The sequence below is a fragment of the Nannospalax galili genome, unplaced genomic scaffold (assembly GCF_000622305.1).
Source record: "Nannospalax galili isolate Female #2095 unplaced genomic scaffold, S.galili_v1.0 scaffold346, whole genome shotgun sequence".
NCBI classification, from domain to species: Eukaryota; Metazoa; Chordata; class Mammalia; order Rodentia; family Spalacidae; genus Nannospalax; species Nannospalax galili.
In genome coordinates, this window is record NW_008357637.1 from 1,551,365 (window position 1) to 1,572,841 (window position 21,477).

General features: G+C 34.7%; 1 protein-coding gene across 5 annotated transcripts in view; it reads left to right on the plus strand.

Moving 5' to 3' along the window:
* The window catches only part of Dync1i2 (dynein cytoplasmic 1 intermediate chain 2), a 53,032-nt gene that overhangs the window by 1,409 nt on the left and 30,146 nt on the right, over positions 1 to 21,477 (plus strand). For 2 of the 5 annotated variants that reach the window (XM_029557246.1, XM_017794907.2), the window contains 6 exons: positions 1,714 to 1,830; positions 5,076 to 5,193; positions 12,979 to 12,996; positions 13,796 to 13,886; positions 18,944 to 19,003; positions 21,316 to 21,431. In XM_029557246.1, the coding sequence (XP_029413106.1) occupies positions 1,723 to 1,830; positions 5,076 to 5,193; positions 12,979 to 12,996; positions 13,796 to 13,886; positions 18,944 to 19,003; positions 21,316 to 21,431 (511 nt within the window). In that variant the 5' untranslated portion in view covers positions 1,714 to 1,722. The remainder of the gene's footprint in view (positions 1 to 1,713; positions 1,831 to 5,075; positions 5,194 to 12,978; positions 12,997 to 13,795; positions 13,887 to 18,943; positions 19,004 to 21,315; positions 21,432 to 21,477) is intronic. The other 3 variants (XM_008855253.2, XM_008855251.2, XM_008855254.2) reach the window with 3 other exon arrangements.

Sequence of the window (21,477 nt, forward strand, 5' to 3'; positions counted from 1 at the left end):
TTTTTTTTTATTTAATATACCTGACAATTCAATTCAGTTGAATTCAACTCAATTCATTTCAACTGTCAGTCTTCTGGAGTACTTACTGCAACTGAAATTTCTTTTCTGTGTTTATAGTAGGTGAATTTTAACTCATAATTAATTTGACCTTAATCCAAATTTAATTGTGCTTTTAAAAGAAATTCCTATCAGTTTTCAAGAGGTTATTCTCCAAGCTTTCTTGATCTAAAGCGTTTAATGTTTAAGCATACAGAGAGACATGGACAGAGAGTAATCCAGTAATGTAGAGAAAGAAACAAGTTCCTGGCTCCCATCTTATGCACAGCCCCTGGTTTACTTTTTTAATTCAGAAAAATTGTAATTTATCGCTCCTTCCTAAAACCAAGTATGAAGTAGTGCTTATGCTGTTCTTCTTTGAAACTCTCTAATTCTGCAAACCTTACATGATTCATTTAACCACGGTCAATTTGATGTTAATGTCACCATTCTAGACATTGAAGGTAACAAAAATGATCAAAAACACAATCCCTAGTATCAAGTAGATTGCATTCTAATATGGAACATTTCAGGCATGTCACAACAGTTGTATAGATTGCCACAAGAGTTTAGAAAAGCTGTTAATATGGAGAAGTTCCCATTTATTTGATTGTTAATGTTACTATATCCATGGCACTTTTAGGCTTTATAGGAATTTTCTGTTTGACCTCTTTGCATTTTTGTTTTATCAAGTTTTATAAAGTTTCTCATGAAAAAAAAAATCTCTGTTCATAGTTTTGGTCTATGTTACATAGCTGACAACTTAAGCATTTGAAAACAAACAACAAAAAACAGTTTTGCTATATAGCCCAAGCTGCCCAGAATTCAGATTCTTCCTACCTCACTTCCAGAGAGCTTCGATTACAGGTGTGAGCCACCATACTTGGCTAGGACTTAAGCTTAATGTCAACTGTGTCTTCTGTTAATGAACTTTATTCTTCAATACCCAAATATTATCATCAGAAGACACTTGAGCTGGGTGTGGTGGCTCACTCCTGTAATTCCAGCACAGCAGAGGCTGAGGTAGGAGTGCCATGAGGGCATCCTAGACTACATAGCAAGCTCCAGGCTAGCCTTGGCTACAGAGTGAGACACTGTCTCACTTCTCCCACTACCTCACTGCCCCAAATGGAACACTGTTAGTTTTGGGATTAGAAACATAAAGCACTTACTATGTGCTACCTTGTGTGCTCAGAGCTCTAGGAATATGTATTAATGCATTGGTTTATAATCTTTCTTTTTTAAAAAAAAATTTACTATCTTTATTTTTCATGTGTATGAATGTATTGCCTGCATGTATATAAGTACACCCATGTCATGCAGTGCCCACAGAAGTCAGAAGACAGCATCAGATCTCCTAGAACTGGAGTTTTGGGTAGTTTTTAGCCGCCATGTGGGTACTGGGAACTGAACCCGGGTCCACTGCAAGAGCAATCAGTACTCTTAACCTCTGAGCCACCTCTCCAGCCTCAGTTTATAATCTTTCTGATGTCTTAGCTATATATATATATTCTTTTAAAAGTAGAATTTATGTGCTTTTATTAGCATTGGCACACTTAGCCTCTTGGTACGCTTCGCTTCTTGAAGTACTATTTTTTTTTTTTTTAGGTATGCTGTTTTGTTTGTTTTAAATTAACCAGTGTAATGATTATTATAAATGCTCATTTACTTCTTAAGGTTACAAACATGTCAGACAAAAGTGAATTAAAAGCTGAGCTGGAGCGTAAGAAGCAGCGGTTGGCCCAGATCAGAGAAGAGAAGAAGAGAAAAGAAGAGGAAAGGAAAAAAAAAGAAGTATGTTCAATTTATTTTTTAAGCTCAATATAAAATAAGTGGATTTTATTTCAAGTTCTTACATTTTTCTGTAAAACTTCACAGTAGTTAAAACCCTAGCACTATAAGTGAATCTTTAAAGTCAGATATATTTTTTAAATGACAAAATTGGTAAAATTAAAATAATTTGGTTTTGTGTTTTAGGTTGTTTTGTTTGGTTGGTTTTGGGTGTTAAAAATTTTTTTTAGATTTATTTATTTTTATTTTATGTGTATGAGTATTATGCCTACATGTATGTAAGTGCACCCGTGTTATACAGTGCCCATGGAGGACAGAAGAACGCATCATATCTCCTATAACTAGACTTACAGACCGTTGTGAACCACCTTGTGGGTGATGGGAACTGAACCCTAGTTCTCTGCAAGAGCAGCCAGTGCTCTTAACCGTCTTACCAGCCCCAGTCCCATTTGGGTGTTTATTTTTCGAGACAGGGTTTTACCAGCCCCAGCCCCATTTGGGTTTTTGGTTTTGGGGGGTTTTTTTGTTTTTTGTTTTTTGAAACAGGGTCTCACTATGTAGCCCTGGCTGGCCTCAAACTCATAAAGATCTGCCTGCTTCTCTGCCTCCCGAGTGCTGGGACTAAAGGTATATGCCACCATGTCTGGCCTTAAAATAATTTCTATTTTTTTTTTTTTTTCTTTTAGGCAGGGTTTCCCTGTAGCCCCAGCTGGCCTGAAAATCACAGAGATCTGCCTGCCTCTGCCTCCTGAGTGCTGGGAATAATAAAGGCGTGTGCTACCACGGCTGGCTTAAAATAATTTCTTAATAGACTAAAAGTACTCTATATAGATCTATGCATTTCTAAGATTTGAGTTATGGAAGTTGAAATTACATATGTAGTCTCCCAGGGATATATTTGTTATGCAAAGGAAGGGTTGTCTGTATTATAATAGCTTGTAAGATAGGATGTATATATCATAAATTATTTATCCAAATAGTTTGCTAATAATTTTGCCAGAATGATATTACTGACAAACTGAACTATATGTAATGATTTATTTGATTAGAGAATTTGTATATACTTAATTCTTTTATCATGACTTAATCATTGTGGTATATTTATTGAACGGTAGGTTTGGTAGTATCATAAGGGTACCTCCATCTTCTGATTTTGTCATATATTCTAATATACAGCAAATACACATTAGCTCTTAGCTGGGCATAGTTTACTTGTCCTGCATTGAAATACATCTTTATCCCTATTGCAACTCTTTGGGCAGATTTGTATACTTACCACAGATACATTTCAAATGGCCAGTGTAAGATAATTTGTCCTAAGTGTGCATTATGTACCAAGTTAATGTATATAATAACCTAAGTAATAGCAAGACTAATACAAGACTCTTAGACATGTCTTAGGAACTGAGAGAAAGAGCCTTGGCAGAAAAGTCAGAGTCATAATTTATGTGCAACATTGCTAAGACACTGTGAAGGCCTGTAATTGAAGAATTTCCTACTTTATCCTGAACCTTTCTGTGATACACAGAAAACGATTGAAACTTTGCTTTAGGTATTTGATTAAAAGCTAACTGGTAAGGGAATGATTCAGACTGACAGAGGCAGACCAAATAGTATCTGTAACCTTAAACTGTCCAATGCTGAGTGCAGACTTGATTTTCTGTTCTGTGGATGGCTATAGGCAGCCTTTGAGGCTAAGGCAGCCTCTAACTATTACATAATTGATGTCTAATTAAAAAAAAAATTTTTTTTTTGGTCTTTTTGAGACAGGGTCTCCCTGTAGCCCCAGCTGGCCTAGAACTCACTGTGTAGACCAAACTGGTCTTGAACTCACAGAGATCCACCTGCCTCTGCCTCCTGAGCGCTGGGGCTAAAGGCATTTATAAGAGATGATTCAGTGGTAATAAGCAGTGTGTCTACTATAGTGAAGTACTCTGTCTCATCTTGGTGACATGGTCAGTTTTGCTATTTTGATGAAATTGTCTGATAAATTTAAGTTAAAATGATATCAGAATATTGTGACCTACCCAATTCACTTAACATCTGAATAATAGTGACATCCTCTAAGGCATATATGTAATACTTTTTCTTGAAAGCTTAAACTTTACTTGAGATGTTTTATATGATCAGAGAATATTGAGGTTTATCCAGTTTACTTTGAAGATTTTGCTAAAACTGTAAATGACTAAAATAAAAACTGACAAAAATTTTCCTAACAAAAACTTTTGTGTGATAAAAAATGAGTTTTCACTTTAACTACCCCAACTGCACTTTGCCTGTAATCCCAGCTACTTGGAAGACTAAAGTAGGAAGATTTCTTGAGCCCATAAATTTGAAGCCAGCTTGGGCAGGCCTTAAAATTACGTGTATGTGTGTCCACACATGGGAATGTGCACATGAATGAAGGTGCCAGACAAGTCTAGAAGAGGGTGTTGGTGCCCTGGAGCTGGAGTTACAGCTTGTGTGTGCTAAGAACTGAACTTGAATGCCAGGCATGGTGGTATACGCCTTTAATCCCAGCACTCAGGAGGCAGAAGCAGGTGGATCTCTGTGAGTTCAAGACCAGCTTGGTCTACTTGGTGAGTTCCAGGACAGCTGGGGCTACAGGGAGACTCTGTCTCAAAAAGACCAAAAAAAAAAAAAAAAAAAAAAAAAAAAAAAGAACTGAACCTTCTGCAAGAGCAGTGTGCCTTCTTCCGAGCCACCTCTCTAGATTCTCTAGAAGAATTTTTAATTTTTTAAATTATTTTATTTATTTATCTTGGAGACAGGGTCTTCCTGTAGTCCCAGCTGTACTGGAACTTGTTATGTAGACCATCCTGGCCTTCATCTTACAGAGATTTGCCTGTGGCTGCCTCCCCAGTGCCATAATTAAAAATGTGTGCCACCATGCTTGGCTACTTAGGGTTTTTTAAAGGTTCTTTTTTTTTTTAATGTTTTTATTTTGAGACATGATTTTGGTATATAACCTTAGCTAGCCTGGAACTCACTATGTAAACCAGGCTGGCCTTGAACTTGGGGCAATCCTCCTGTCTCCACCACCTGAATTCTGGGATTACAAGTATATACCACCATGCCTGCCTTTTTGTTTTCATGGCAACTCCTCAACTGCTTACAAACATGAATCCAATGAGAATGATTTATAAAAAGAGCTTAATCTATATTAAGAAATAATTTCATCCTAAAAGTTAGTGCTTTATTTAAAAATATCTTATGTAAACTTAAATTTTTAACTAAAAAATTTTTAGACTGATCAGAAGAAGGAAGCTGTTGTTTCTGTGCAGGAAGAATCTGATCTTGAAAAAAAAAGAAGAGAAGCTGAAGCATTGCTTCAGAGCATGGGGCTGACGACAGAATCCCCTGTTGGTAAGGACAAGAATTTATTATTCATTAGACAGCTCAGACTTATCTGAGCATATCTTTTGCATATTTTCTTTGTGTCTCAAAACTGTTAATCTTACCATTTACTTAGAATTGCTTTTTTTTTCAGATATGCTGTAGAGTTATTTTATTTGTTCAAGAGCTACAGAACAATGTCTACTAACTTGTGCCAAACTACCAATTGACTTTTCTTACTAAATCAATCATTTATTTTAAAAGTACTTGTTTAGCAAGTTTCATAAGTTTAAACTTGAACATTTCCTAATCTTAACAGTTTATCCTTTTGTAAGTTAGAGAAAGGTTATAATAAATCAGAGCTCTATTCCTAGTACTCCAAAGCATAGGAGTAGGAGACATGGATAGTGTTCTCTCAGTGCCCATAAGAGAGATAATATTGATAGCTTCTTTCAGCAGTGATTCGACTCAGTCTTGTTCTTTTTCTGGGTTATTTATTTTGATAGCTATACTAGACCATGAGGCTGAGTAGAAGTGATACTGATTATGCTCTAGTTACACATCAGAAAGCATTTAATATTTATTAAGATGGTTCCATGTTCGGTGCCATTACATAGTATGTATTTTAGTGTGACAATGGCCTTTATCCTTTAGGAACCTAAAGGTTAGTTTGTATGTTCATGTATGTGCATGTGTGTTCATGTGTGTGCAGGTGCTCATGCATGTAGAGGCCAGAGGACAACCTTGGGTGCCATTCCTCAGGCACTGCCCACCTTCCTTACCTAGATTTCAGATGAGAAGAGGCTAAGGTTGAAAGTGGCCGTCGAGGTGGAGGGAATAGTGATTACCAAGTCCCTGAGTAGACCCTGACCCAGTTAAGCTCGTATGGTTGCACTGTAATCAACCAGAGGGAGGAAAAGCGAAGAGCAGCAGTGGGCAGAGGTCAGGTTATAGAGGGCCATAGGTAGGATAGAAGGGGCTTTCATAAGAAGATTTCAAGCAAGAGTTTCTCAAATGAGCCAGTAAATGTCATTATAGAAACTACTATAGAGACTGAAGACTGACTTGCTTAATCAGAACTGTAACTGAACTTCAATTATTAGAGTTTTATGATTTCTCTTAGCTAACTCTTGAGTTTTGAAAGTTGATTAAAGTAAAAATATCCCTTAATAAACTGTTTCTAGCCAATAGCAAACTGATTTTGTCTAAATCAAATAGAACTAGAAAGTAAATGGTGTGAGCTGAGGCAAATACTGCAGTGTTAGTGCTGCCTTTTCATGCCCTTGTAGCACACACACTTAGGCCAGTCCCTTGTTATTTATTTATTATTTATTTATTTATTTATTTACTTATTTATTTATTTATTTATTATCTATCATCTACCTATCTATCTATCTATCTATCTATCTATCTATCTATCTATCCAGGACAGCCCCGGATACATCAAGATCTTTTAATTATTTATTTATTTATTTATTTATTGGTTTTGTTTGCAACAAGGTCTCCTTGTAGTCCCAGTTGGCCTGGAACTCACTATGTAGACCAGGCTGGACTTGATCTCACAGAGATCTGCCTGCCTCTGCCTCCTGAGTGCTCCTATTAAAGTTAGCATGTGCCACCATGCCGAGCAGTCCCTTGTTGTTTTTAAATAAATTCTTTTTTAATTTTATTGTCACGGGGTAGAAAATTTTTGTAGAGTCAGTTTTTCCACCTTTACATGGGTGCTGGGGCTCAAAATCAGGTCAGTCATGCACAGCAAGTGTCTTTACCTGCTGAGCCATCTTGCTGGCTCTTTCTTTATGCCACTTTAAAAAAAAATTATTTATGGGACTGGAGAAATGACTCAGCAGTTAAGAGCATTCACTGCTCTTGCAGAGATCCGGGGTTTGGTTCCCAGCATCCATGTGATTTTATGTGTATGAGTATAGTGCCTGCATGTAGGTAAGTACACCTGTGTCGTGCAGTGCCCACGGAGGACAGAAGAGGCTATTGGATCCCCTGGAACTAGAGTTACAGTTGTTAGCTGCCATGTGGGTGCTGGGAATCGAACCCGGGTCTTCTGCAAGAACAGTCAGTGTTCTTAACTGCTGAGCCATCTTTCCAGCCCCATAAAATATGTTTTTTAAATAACAAAAAGAGTTATAGATGATTTTTAACTGCCATGTGGGTACTGGGAACTGAACCTGGATCCTCTGCAAAAGCAACCAGTGCTCTTAACCATGGAGCCATCGCTCCAGCCCCCATTATGCCATTTTTTGGTCTGAATGTAGACATGAGAAAAAAAGAGAGATAGAAGGAGGAAAACTATTGCTAAGCTTCACACCAGTAGTTTAATGTCAAACTATAGAGAGACAATATAGTAAACAGCTTTTTTCAAAAATGAAAAATTTGCCAGGCATGGTGGCGCATGCCTTTAATCCCAGCACAGAGGCAGAGGCAGGCGAATCTCTTGAGTTCAAGGCCAGCCTGGTCTACATAGTGAGTTCCAGGACAGCTGGGGCTATAGGGAGACCCTGTCTCAAAAAGACCAAAAAAAAAGAAAAGAAAAATGTATTTTATGACTTTGGTGGTTACTAAAGAGATTTTTTAAACTTTTGCATATTTGGATTAGTTACCAAAGGGAGATTAAGAGCTAATAAAATTTTACACTATACACAGTGCAGCGTTATTTGCAGCAAAGTTGTTTTTCTCTTTGTAGAGGCAGGAGAGGAATAGTATCTTCTTGATGAAGCATCAGCTTATCCATTACAAACTATTTGACTTGAGACTAGCAAGCAAACAAACACGCTTTGAAAAACAAGCCAGTGTCAATTGCTTTATTGTAGCTCATGGTAGCTATTTGAAAATGTAAATAATGTAAAGGCATGTGAGAATACCAAAGGATCATAAGTTGACTAACACCATATTAAGAATTTTTTTAAGGAGCTGGAGAGATGGTTCAGCAGTCAAATAACTGATGTAGCCAGGCATAGTGGCTCGTACCTTTAATGCCAGCACTTAGGAGGCAGAGGCAGGCTGATCTCTGTGAGTCCACCAGTCTACACAGAGAGTTCCAGGCCAGCTAGTAGTGAAACTGTCTCAAAAAAAATCAAACAGGAAAAAAAAAAAAAAAAAAAAAAAAAAAGCTGCAGTCTACTGCCTTAGATAAGTATAACACTGTGTTTAAAATTTTAGCATTTGAATTTCCTAATCAAGTCACCATGTTTTTCCTTCTAAACCGTTTTTCATCTTTTAGCTAATTTAACATCAGAATGAACTTATAAAGGACTAAACACATTGTGGAGATCTTACTGCCTTTAAAAAAAAAAATAGGCAAAGTTGAGGGTAGCTGGAGAGAAGGCTCAGCAGTTAAGAACACAGATTCTTGTAGAGGAACTGCATTTGGCTCCCAGCACCCACATCTGGTGGCTTATAACTACTTGTGACTCCAGCTCCAGGGGGATCTGACACCCTCTTCTGGCCCCTGTAGGCACCTACACTCATATGCACATACCCTCACACAGACACACACCTACACATAATTAAAAATAAAAATAAAGGCCAGACATGATAGTACATGCCTTTAATTCCAGCACTGGGAGACAGAAGCAAGTGGATCTCTGTGAGTTTAAGGCTCGCCTGGTCTGCCTAGTGAGTTCCAGGACAGCCAGGTGTATATAATAAGACCCTGTCTCAAAATAAGTAAGTAAATAAATCTTTAAAATTAATTAGGCAAAATGAATTTCACAATCTTTAAAACATACACTTATAACTCCAAGATATGTTTATATTTTGGCCTGAATATAAAATGCAGATAGTTTTTTTTTTTTTCTTCAATAACCCACAGTAAGAAAAACCAAAAGCTCAGTTTATGTCATGACCTAGGATATGTTTACTTGTTTTTCTTTTCAGTGTAAAAATATTTCTTGGGTAATTATCAAATATTTTTTAATTATAGAAATATAAAAACTGTTCAAATATGCTCTAATATGAATTTTTCCCTTTTCTATTCAACTGAAAATAATTTTTTTAAAAATCGTTAAAGCCTCATTTAATTTTATGTCTTACAGGGTTTATACTGAGTACAATATTATATAACTGTAATAATTCAACTGTAAACCTAAAAATGTACAGCCAATTTTGTAAGAGATACAGCCTAGCTCAGAAAATTATTTTTGACTATGTCAATGCTGATGTTAAAAAAAAAAAAAAAGAAAGAAAAAAGAAAAAAGCAACTACTGGTGAAAACATTAGGCAACTGAAATGTTAATAAATCTCTGGTGAAAGTGTAAATTGATGTAAAAAAAATCACTAATAAGGGGCTGGAGAGATGGCTCAGTGGTTAAGAACACTGGTTGTTCTTGCAGAAGACCCAGGTTTGAATCCCAGCACCCACATGGCAGCTAACAACTGTCTGTACCTCCAGTCCCAGGGGATCCGACAGCCGTTTCTGACCCCCACAGGCATTGCACAACATGGGTGCACTTACCTACATGCAGGCAATACACACATACATGTAAAATTTTTAAAAAATAAATAAATTTTTTTAAAAATCACTAATAAAACATGGCAGTGTATTTGCTGGTAGATTTTTATTTATTTAGTCATTTGACTTTTTATTTTTTTTCAGTTCTTGAGAACTGGATCCTTTACTGTTTTTATCCCTTGTGCCAGCATGGGCTAGACTTTAAATACTTGTTTAGTTTTTATTAGGTCATGTCTTTTTGCCTGGAAAAATATTCTTCTTTAAGACAGTAACAATAGGGCCAGGTGTGGTGGTGCGTGCCTTTAATCCCAGCACTCGGGAGGCAGAGGCAGGTGGATCTTTGTGAGTTCAAGGCCAGCCTGGTCTACATAGTGAGTTCCAGGACAGCTGGGGCTACAGGGAGACCCTGTCTCAAAAAAAACAAAAAAAAAAAAAAAAAAAGAGAGAGAGACAGTAACAATAACCAAATGTTATTAAATATTATTGTATAAATTTTAGGAAAGCACACATAGAAATTGAAATTTGAATGTGAATGTTTCTTAAAATAATTTAAGCTGAATTTTTTTAATTTTTAAAAATGTTTTATGTGTATGAGTTGTTTTTTTGCTTGCATGGATATAACTGCATCATGTGCTTGCAATGCCTGCAGAGGCCAGAAGAGACCCTTGGACCCTCTAGAACTGGAGTTACAAATAGTTGTTAGCCACCATGTGGGTGCTGGGAACTGAACCCAGGTTTTTCTGCAAGAGCAGCCAGTGCTCTTAACTGCTGAGCCATCTCTTCAGCCCCAAGTGGTTTGACTTGGACCTAAAAAATTCTAGACTCAGCTTTGCTAATTAAATATTGCTTCTTTGTTTTTCCTTTCTGAGTTTATTTTTGCAACTTTTGAATTTTTTTAAACTGATATAATAAAGACTCATTGTTTTAGAATATTTGAGAGTATATAAAGTGACAAGTGAATTGGTTAAGAACTTTTTTTTACATGACATAAAAATTACTTCTGAAGTAAAATAATAAGATGTAACTACCAAAAACTGTCAACATATTTCCTGTAGGGACTTTTTGTTGTTGTTTCACATTTTTTTTTATTGAATTTTTTGTGTATTTTAAATCAGATTAAAATTTGATAAAGACCATGTTCCCAGGTCCTCTTTTTCAAGTGTAGCTCAATTTTTAGAAATTGTTTCATGATAAGGAATATTGGTTCTTTATGATACTTAAATACTATAGAAATTCTTTTAATTGGGGCTAGAGAGATGGCTCAGCGGTTAAAAGCACTGGCTGCTCTTGTAGAGGACAGGGGCTCAGTTCCCAATACCCACATGTCAGCTAACAACCATGTCGAACTACGGTTCCAGGGAATTTGATACTGTCTTAGGGCCTCCACAGACATTGTATGACATGATGACATGGGTGCACTTACATACATGCAGGCAAACACTCATACACATAAATTTAAAAGTTCTTTTAACTAATTAATTTTTTAAAATGTAATGTTTTAAATTACATTGAAGAGAATATTTAACATTTAATATTCATTGTCAGGAGAAGCAGTGTAGGAAATGGAGAAATTATTATTTCAGAGAGTTAGTATATATATTAATTTATTATTTTTAATTCAAAGAATATAGTTTTGAAATGTTTGTGATGGAATTTTTTTTGTTTTTGTTTTGTTTTGTTTTGTTTGTTTTTAATCTGACTGCAAATTTAAAGTCATGGTGATTTATTTTTCCTGGCCAAGAAACCATGATAGTTTAGTAGCATCACTCTTGGTTTATTTTTTTCTGAAACTTTTATTTCAAAATTGGGTTAATATATATATTTATGGATATAGAATTACTATTTAACCTATTTCTAATTTGATAACATTTTTTAATGCAGTTTTAATAGACTGTTGAACTTACTGAGTTGGAATCATTGATACTTGAAATCACCAGAAAATGGAAAAGGCATATAAAACTGAAAAACAATTCTAATGCTTCATCAGGTTAATAAATAGATTGAGGGGCTGGAGCGATGGCTCAGCGGTTAAGAACACCAGCTGTTCTTGCAGAAGACCCAGGTTCCAATCCCAGTACCCACATGGCAGCTAACAACTGTCCATAACTCCAGTTCTAGGGGATCCGACAGCTTCTTCTGTCCTCCACGGGCATTGCACGACACAAGTGCACTTACCTACTTGCAGGCAATACACACATACACATAAAATAATAAAATAGAAAATAAAATAAATAGGTTGATAAGAACTTTAGTGTTTTTCTCAGTCTCTCTCATATGTGTACTAAGGGAAATTATTTTCCCAGTTAGAAAATTGAATGTATAATCTAAAGAATATAGACTTTGCTCTTTGAAGATTTTTTGATACTGAAATATGGTACCTCACTACAATTTAATAAACTTATATGTGTTAACACAGTAGGCATGCAGATGTTAGATATTCCTGTTCCTGTGTGCAGTAACAGAAACCCCACAATGAGAGGAACAAAAGCATAAGGAAATGTAACCCAAGAGACCTTAAGAGATATTGACATCATTGCTCTTTTACTTTAGATACAAGTAATTTTTTGCTATATCGAATTATATGTACAGCACCTAGCTCAGTGCCAACTGTAAATGAGCTATGTGAAGTTTTCTATGGTTGACCTTATAATTGTTTCTGATGCATTTAATCGTAGCATTAGAAACATTGGTTTTGTTTTCATTATCTTTTGAAATTTAAGCAAGAATTAACCCCTTTATCTCAGGAAATGAGGATTTTAGCTATGATTTATTTTTTAATCATACTGGTTACCAGTAGGATGCTAATTGAGATGCAGTTTATCATACTATATGTGTGTTTTGTTAGGGTGCCAAGCCCCCCCCCTTTTTTTCTGCTGCAGCATATATAAATACTTAAACTCAATTTTAAGAGTTCAATGAATGTGGCTATTCCAAAACCACAGTCTTTTAATTAAATACATATATCTTTAGTTCCTGTGTAACAAGGAACTTTCTGTTTAGTAGACTGCTAAATGATGTGTGTTCAGCTTGACAGAAAATGTATTAGTCACTTAATATTATACATTAAAAAATTATTTCAAAAAGATACTTGGGATTGGGGACATTTATGATAAAATTTAACCAGAAGATGGCAGTGATGAGCCTCCTATACTTCCTGCAACGGTAATCAAAAAGTTTTCCAAATGTCATAGCATGAAATGTGCACGTTCAGCTACTGTGTATAGTGTGAAAAGTTGAGAATTTGGGGAAAAGCATTTACTATTTGTTTAATATACTATAAAATGTATGTTTTTCTATAAGAAGGGATTAAGAATATTTTGGGTGTCTGTATCTTTGTCTGTACACTTCAGTTTTTTCTGAATACTGGGGTAAGGATGTTATCATAAGTCTTGCCTTGTTTAAATTGCATGCATCACTTTACGTTATGCATCATGTCTAGAAGGCATGCTGTTTTATGGCCTGTTTGCATTTTTTATCTAAATTGCTGAAAAACTAATGGACATTTTAAAGGAGCCATTCCTTTAGCTGTATCATTTCTCTAAATTGCCTCTTTTCAGTGGGGAGAAATTGGTTTTAAATACTAAATTTTTGAGGCAACAGATCAAATCCATGACCTTGTATATTCTTAGCAATCACTATACCACTGAACTACATCCCCAGACCTAAAAATGTTTTAAAGAAAAAATTATTAAAGATTAACGTTTTAAAATAAATGTTGAAAAAAGAGTGATTAAATGACTTGAAACCTATTTCAAGATTTTAATTTTGGCAGCAATTGTAAATAATACATATAAGCTGATATTCTTAAAAGTGAGACATTAACAAGGAGGGGAAGGAATGTTCTCCTTTGAAATTAGTGGCCACATTTGGTGATGAATGAGATGAACATGAACCTTTCCATAATCTGCCTTTAAAATATATATATATAAAACCTGAATGCATTTTGCCAGAGAAATAGCATGAATCATCAGCATGCATTGTTAACTTTGTCTTTTCCCCTTTCTTTTTATTGTTCATTTTCATTCATGTTATTTTTTGGTTTTTGGTTTGTCATTATTTTTTCCTTTTTTGTTAATTACTTCATGTTAAATTATTTTTTTGAAACGTCATAAGCTGAACAACCTCTCCGTGTAGTAACAGCGGATACCTGTCTATTTCACTATTTAGTCCCTCCTCCTATGTCTCCATCCTCCAAATCTGTGAGCACACCAAGCGAAGCTGGAAGCCAAGATTCTGGAGATGGCGCTGTGGGATCTAGGTACAGTAATTATTTTTTTTAATATTTTAATGATGGAATAGCATGTACTCAGTGTCCAAATATGTCAGTGCATTAGAGGGATTATAAATATGTATGGTGACTTAGCCCTCACTTAAAATCTAAATGGCATAGAACCTCTCTGTTGTGAATTGGGTAATTTTTTGCAGTACTATTTTAGCTATCACACTTTAGTAGTAAATAGTTAAGTGATTTTTAATACATAAAATAACGTGGCTGATGAGATGACTCAGTTGGTTAAGAGCAGTTGCTCTTGCAAAGGACTGAGTTCAGTTCCCAGCACCCATGGCAGGTGGCTTACAACTGCCTGTAGCTCCCATTCCAAGGGATCTGATGCTCTTACTTTTACAAGCACTGCACACACACACAGTGCACATAAACTCACTCGGGCACACACACATAAAATAAAATAAAAAAAAAAATTTAAGGGAATTAAAAAAATAATGCATAATATATCAAGGATAAGCAATTGCTACAAAGGAAACATAGAATTTTTACTTCTACGTTTTATTGAGCTTTCATCTTCCTTGTAAAATTCAATTTTGTATTTTAGGATTCTGCAACATGTTGAAACTTGCTTTTCACAAATTCAATAAGAGTTTATCTTTTTTTCCAAAAGCCATATTGGGGGAAGTATTACTTCTTCCTATGTCCTACTTGTTCACACATGTACATATGGGCAACCGTTAGTCTTTATTTAACAGCACCCTACTTTTGACTTCTTTTGTTTGGTCTTTTTGAGGTAGGGTATAGCTTCTTATAGCTCCAGCTGGCCTGGAATTTGCTATGTAGAACACACTGGCCTTGAACTCATATAGATCCGCCTGCCTCTGCTTCCCGAGTGCTGGGAAATGGGAGTAAACAGTAAGTCAAAAATCACAGCTAATTCAGAATCCCTATTTTTGGGTCAAGAACTTAAATATCCTCCCCAGAAACATATCTTAGCATATCTTTTTTTTTTTTTTTTCTGAGACAAGGTCTCACTATGTAGCACTGGCTGGCCTCTATGTAGACCAGGCTGACTTCAATCTCATAGAGATCTGCCTGCCTCTGCCTCCCAAGTGCCAGAATTAAAGGTGTGTGCCACCATGCCTGGCAGCATATCTTTTTAATAAAAAATAAAGGCCAGGGTTATCGCTCATTGGTGGAGCACTCGGCCAGCATGTGCAAAGCCTGCTCTTGATCCGTAGAAGCATAAGAAAACAAAAAGGCTCCTAAAATTTCTCATAATTTTTTTTCTTGCCTATGTCCACCCTTCTGAGCGAAGATTCAAATAAGCAAGTCTCTGAAAGCGGCAGTGGGGAGGGGGGGCAGACCTACAAAGGTATAAAAGGGACTAGATGATCCAAAAAGTAAACACTTTGTTTAGTTTTTGAATAATCTGGTTATCATTAACAATTAGGCACAAAAACATGCCAGTTTGAATCCTAGATGTGCTTTATAAAAATGGCAAATCTAACAATACTATTTTTGCAGGTAAATAATACTCATATTTAAGAAAAATCAAAACTCTTTTGAAAAATAATATAATTTCTCTATAAAATTATGAAGACTATTTAATCTAAATTTATTTTTAGGGCTAGTTGTTTATACTTCAACACTTTTTATGCAAATATGTCAATATTCTTTAAAATATCTAGTAAGAAATTGATATTTTCAAGTGAAAGCTTGTTTTTTCTACAGGCATTATAATAGTAAAAATATTTCCCAACATCGAAAAGTTACTGTACTTATTACATTTATTTATTATCTTTATGTAATACCATGTATACTTTGTGAGCTTTGTTCCTGATTTTGAATAGGAATAGAGGGATTATTTTAAGACCCTATCAGTAAGTCTGTTTTTATTTTTATTTTAAAAAACATTTTGGCCGGGCGTGGTGGCAAACGCCTTTAATCCCAGCACTCGGGAGGCAGAGGCAGGTGGATCTCTGTGAGTTTGAGGCCAGCCTGGCCTACATGGTGAGTTCCAGGACAGCTGGGGCTACAGGGAGACCCTGTCTCAAAAAGACCAAAAAAAAAACAACAACAACAACAAAAAACCCACATTTTGTTTTTATGTGTATGAGTGTATTTCCTGATTATATGTAAGTGCACCAGTGTAGGGCAGTGCCCATAAAGGCCAAAAGAGAGCATTGAATTCCCTGGAACTGGAGTTATGGATGGTTGTTAGCCACCATCATATTTTTTTTTTATTCTTATTCTTTTATGAAGTTAGTTAAAAATTAATGAACAAGAAATTAAAGAGACTGCGCTGCAATTAAGTTAGAATATTCTAACTGAAAAACAATTACTGTGAAACTATTTACATTCTCATAGAATTATAAACATTTCTCAAGGAATACTTTACAGCACAACTTTTTTTTTTCATACAGAAGATTTCATTCCAAAGCAATTGACATTGAGACGTTTTCACATGCATTTCTAATCTCTAGATACATGACTATCACTGGTCACAGTCGCCCACCTTCTGAGCTCCTCGGCATCTGAGCATGAATACAAACTCGTCAGATAGACAGCCTTCCTCTCCCACTAGAGGCTCTGCAAGAGCAGCTAGTGCTCTTATCCACTGAGTCATCTCTCCAGCCCTCTGTTTTTAAAAGTACTTTGTAACATTTACTTAATTTTTAAAGTTAATGTGAATTAAAATGAGTCCTCTTCCATAGATAGCCTAGAAACTACTTAGAGATGTTTTGGAATATTGTAAATTGGTACAGGAAGAAATGCTGGTAAGAAAAATATTTTGTGTGTAGAACAATTCATTTAATTGCTAACTTAGTGTTAAATACTCTAGATTATCACATAAAATTCTCTGATTTTACAGAATGTGCTTTCTAGTGATCATATCATTAGCTTAATGATATTCTTTTTAAGTGCTGTAAGGATATACTGTCTTATGCTTAATATATATTTTATGACTAACTATAAAATAAGAAAACAAGTCGCTTTATACTGTTAGAGGTGTTTATTCTTATTAGAGAAAGAAAACAAGTTTTTTCCTTAGTATAATAGGAAAGGAAAGAACTTTTAAGTCTTAATACATAGTTTCCTTTAAAGTACTAATTCACTTTGAAATAATTTCAAGTGTACTGACTATGTCCAATTTTACACACCTAGGTAGAAAACTATGAATGTCATTGAATCATCTCCAGTTTCCATAATGGAAAGATAATTAATTTGTGGATGCTTATAATGATAGTGAAAAATGTATTTCTAAATACATGGCATTTAAAACAAATACTCACATGTGAGAATAAGACAGAATAAGCTTATAAAGAGCAGAAATAATAAGGGAAGAATGAGAAGATACATCATAAGAAAATGCATCAAATTATGTATACATACCTATCTATATACTCAGCTCCATTTGTTGACCAGGGTGGTTTTAATACATGCACAAAGTAGGGAAAGTTAGACTCGACATTATAAAAATATGACACCTTACCTGTCTGAATCACTCTTTACATGCTAAACATTTATCTTGGTACTGGCAATAACTTATGTATAAAATGCCATGACTTGAGATTTTGCATGATAGAAGTTGTGTTTCATTGTTTCTAGCTCGCTTTCTTAATCACTTCTGTAATCCATGCTTATTCCTTTCATTCTATTTTTGATTAGTTTATTTCTAAGACTTATGTATACTTTATATGTCTAATATATACATATATACATCATCATGTAAGCTTTATAATGTGTTTTTTTAGTACTGGCTATATTCTGAAATGAGATTTTGCTTGATTATAGTAAAAAAATTACATCTTGAGCAAGGAGGTTTGTGTTATTGATAGCAGTTAGAGCCCTTGCATAATGTAGAGGCTGTTGACAGAACATTCCTTGGAGACCATCTCATAAAACTGCTTTTGGTTTAACAAAGCCTAAGTTTGTTGCTTTTCATTGCTTAGTACAAAGTAGGTCCTTACTGTGGCCCCTCCTTTTTCGTTGTATACACATACAACTCTTCAACTCTGTTTAAATTCTAAGATCTTTCCTTATAATTTTTTAGATGAAGGATTTCTCTATTTCATCTAATTGTCTTTTATTGATGTTATACAGGAAAGTAATCATTTGTTGTATTAAAATATTGTAAGAGCTAAAGGTTGTACATTATAGAACTTGTATAAATGAGAAACAAATGTATTTAACAAAAATGGTAGTACTAAATATAGTATTTTCCTTTTCAAATAGGACCTATGAGCATGATGCAGTATTGCTAACTTAAAGAAAGTCAATGTGATAAATTACCTTTGTTCTAATAATGACTAGATATAGCATAAGTGGAAAAGGTAGGTGAAAGATATTTACACATTAGACAGTGCTGAAACCACTGAATATTATTTAGGATTGAGATTGTCTAAAAGTTAGGTAAATCAGTTGAACAGGGAAAAATCTTTTTTTTTCTTTTTTTTTTCCTAGAGACAGAAATCTTTAGTTCTTTTCTAAAGCAGATGACATGTAAGCCCAAGGCAGTGCTTAACCCATAAATTACAGCAAGGTCACATTTTGGAAACTCTAGCTATTTTGTATCCCAATGGAATGGTCTTGGTTTTCTTACCAAAAGGCTTATGTGTTGACTCATTTCCTTTACCAGTATGACAATTTCCTGCACACATTTAATGCTTTGGGCAAGATTAGAATATGTTAACTGTTCTTATTGGTTTTTTTCACTAGGAATCTTAAACTTTTTATCTATTTTATAGCCTTGTTTGTTATCTCTACATAATGTATTATTGGAGTTGTTGTGTGCTTTAGTTGTTCTTGTCTATTACTGTGCAAGATTAGTTTCCGACATTCTGAAAACACTTTGTAACAGTTCTGGGTTATATCCCTGAATCATTAACCATGTTAATGCTTGTTTGCATGCAGTAGAGCATTGGGGTGATACCTAGTGTATGGGGTTTTGTTTTGTCTTACTAACCAGAACAAGTAGTTTTTCATTGTGAACAGTGCTATAGCCTTTGCTATTTATAGGATGTATTTGCTTGACTAACCTATGACCTTTTTTACTAATGCTTCGTGGTTGTCCTACAACCATTTAGGACGCTGCATTGGGATACAGATCCATCAGTTCTTCAGCTTCACTCAGATTCCGATTTGGGGTATTGAATAGATTTATTACCTTCCCTCTTTAATAAATTTGATTCTTTGTGACATTGTCCTAATTTATTTTGCTTACATTTCTAATGCTGCAGTACATACTTAGGACAAGAGTTTTATTTTACGGTGATACCTCATTTATCCTATTTTATGATTAGTAAAAAAAAAAATAGTCATATGTAATTTTAGGTATCATAAGTCTACTCAAATGTCCAAATTCTTTATATTATTTCTATATTTGATATAAATTTTTCTAAACTGTACTAAAAAGTTGCCAGAATTTTTAAAGTATAAATTCTACTTGTAATTGAACTTTTTGTATTTGATATGAGAATTAATTTTCCTATAATAAAATTCATTGATGAGTTTAAAGTTTTTGAGAGGAAAAGATTTGTAGTCTGTGTATTATGTCCCTAAATTTCTGTTTATTTACTTATTCTTTCTTGTATTCATTCATTCATTCATTTATTCTAGGCTCTAATTAACATAAATGCTTGCTGTTGTCATTGTACCTGACTCAGGTGTTTTTCCTATTAAATTTGTAGCTTCTGAAACATGTAACTACATGCTTGAGAGTTATATCTAAAACATTGAATTAAGGCATATAAAAAATTATTTGAGCCTCTTGTACATTAGCTAGACCTCTCCCTTGGGTACCCCAAGTCCCTCCCCCAACTCCATTGATTCTTATGTGGCTTTTGGATAAGTGAGGTATTTCCTCTTGCTCTTCTAAAAAATCTTGGAATTTTTTGTTTTAATATGTTGTTTTTGACTATTAGATTTATTGTGCTTTCAGGTTAGTAACTTGTTCCTAATACTGTTGGCTTGACTGTTTTCTTTTCTATATAGATGAGTGTTTTACTCTTTAATGGTCTGCATTTTAAAACTTAGAATATAAAGTTCTTATATCAAACTTTATTCTAGATTATTTTAGAATATACTTGCATTTTACCATTTAACCATTTTATGATACTTTTTCCCCCTTACAGTTAAGATATTCTTAAAGTAGAAAAACATTAAAAATTACTTATGACCCACATGTAGTACTTTAGAGCAATTTTTTGTGTGTATGTGTTTTTCTTTTTCTGAGAGAGGGTCTTATGTAGTCCAGGCTGGCCTCGAACTCCTGATCCCCTGCCTCCGTCTCCTAAGTGATAGGATTACAAGTATGCACCACTGTGCCTGGCTCACAATTTAATTTTTAAGTGTGTTAATTTTATTACACTTTTTTGGGGTACAGAATCTAATATAGTTGTTAAAGTTGAAAAATGTTTAGTATATTACCAGTGACATATTGAAAAAGATGTGCTTATTTGTGAAATATGTTTCCATTATCCTGCCTGATATATTAGTCCAATATAATAAAATAGAAATCCCCAAATAATTATAACAAGAAGAGGCCTTTTGGTAGGGTGTCCCTCTTTCTTAGCTGCAACTCTCTTGTTATTTCCTCCATCTTACTAAACCAGGTGACTTCAGTAGTTTTTTTATATTCAAAGAATCTATTACTCTAACTAGGCTTAAAATATTTCAACCTTAATTTGTCTTCTGTGAATCACAGACAATATTGACCATGTAGAGATTTTAAAAAATTAAATATCTCATTTTAAAAATCCATACTTATGTGTTTCTTAATCTCTGCCAAATGTTAGAAGTAGGAAAAGGGGCTTTCATGGCCAACACAATGGTTCTGGAAAAGGCGCTTGCCGTGCAAGCCTTAGCCACATGAGTGCAATCCCTGGAATCTACGTAAAGTTGTGTAGAGAGAACTGGCTCCTCAAAGTTGTCTTCTGACTTCCACACGTGCACTGTGGCCCATGTATGTGCACATGTACACTGTAAACAGGTTTTTAAAAAAGAAAAAAAGACTTTCAACAGAAAACTTTTCAATCTTAAAATCACAGTCTGCTAATGGTGAGTTAACTAAATATGTCTGAGTAAGATCTATGCAGTTGATGCTTCAAAAAAGTCCGAAATCATATCTTTGATGTTCTTAAAAACCTATTTTCTTCAGCAGTCTATTCTGAGACTTCTGATCTCTCACTCTGTTATTACCCATGTATTTGCTCTAAGAAATGAAATTATTTGCCTTTTGAAAATGAAAAATAGTCACCCTAAATGATTAGAAATACCCTTTGTTTTCTCTGCCTTCTAATCCATTGTTCACATGACATTTCTTAAATAAAGCAAGGTTTTAAATTACAATGCTAGGTACACACAAATGTTTAATTCTTCAGTTTTGAAAATAGTATGTTTGATATGGTTTAAATGTATCATTTGTTCTTTAAAAAAAATTTATATTTACTTAATTTAGACGAGGACCTATTAAACTTGGAATGGCCAAAATTACTCAAGTTGACTTTCCTCCTCGGGAAATCGTCACATACACAAAGGAGACTCAGACTCCAGTTATGGCTCAACCCAAAGAAGGTGAGTTTTCTGTCCTTAATATGATTTCATTAGGACCTCAGGTTAG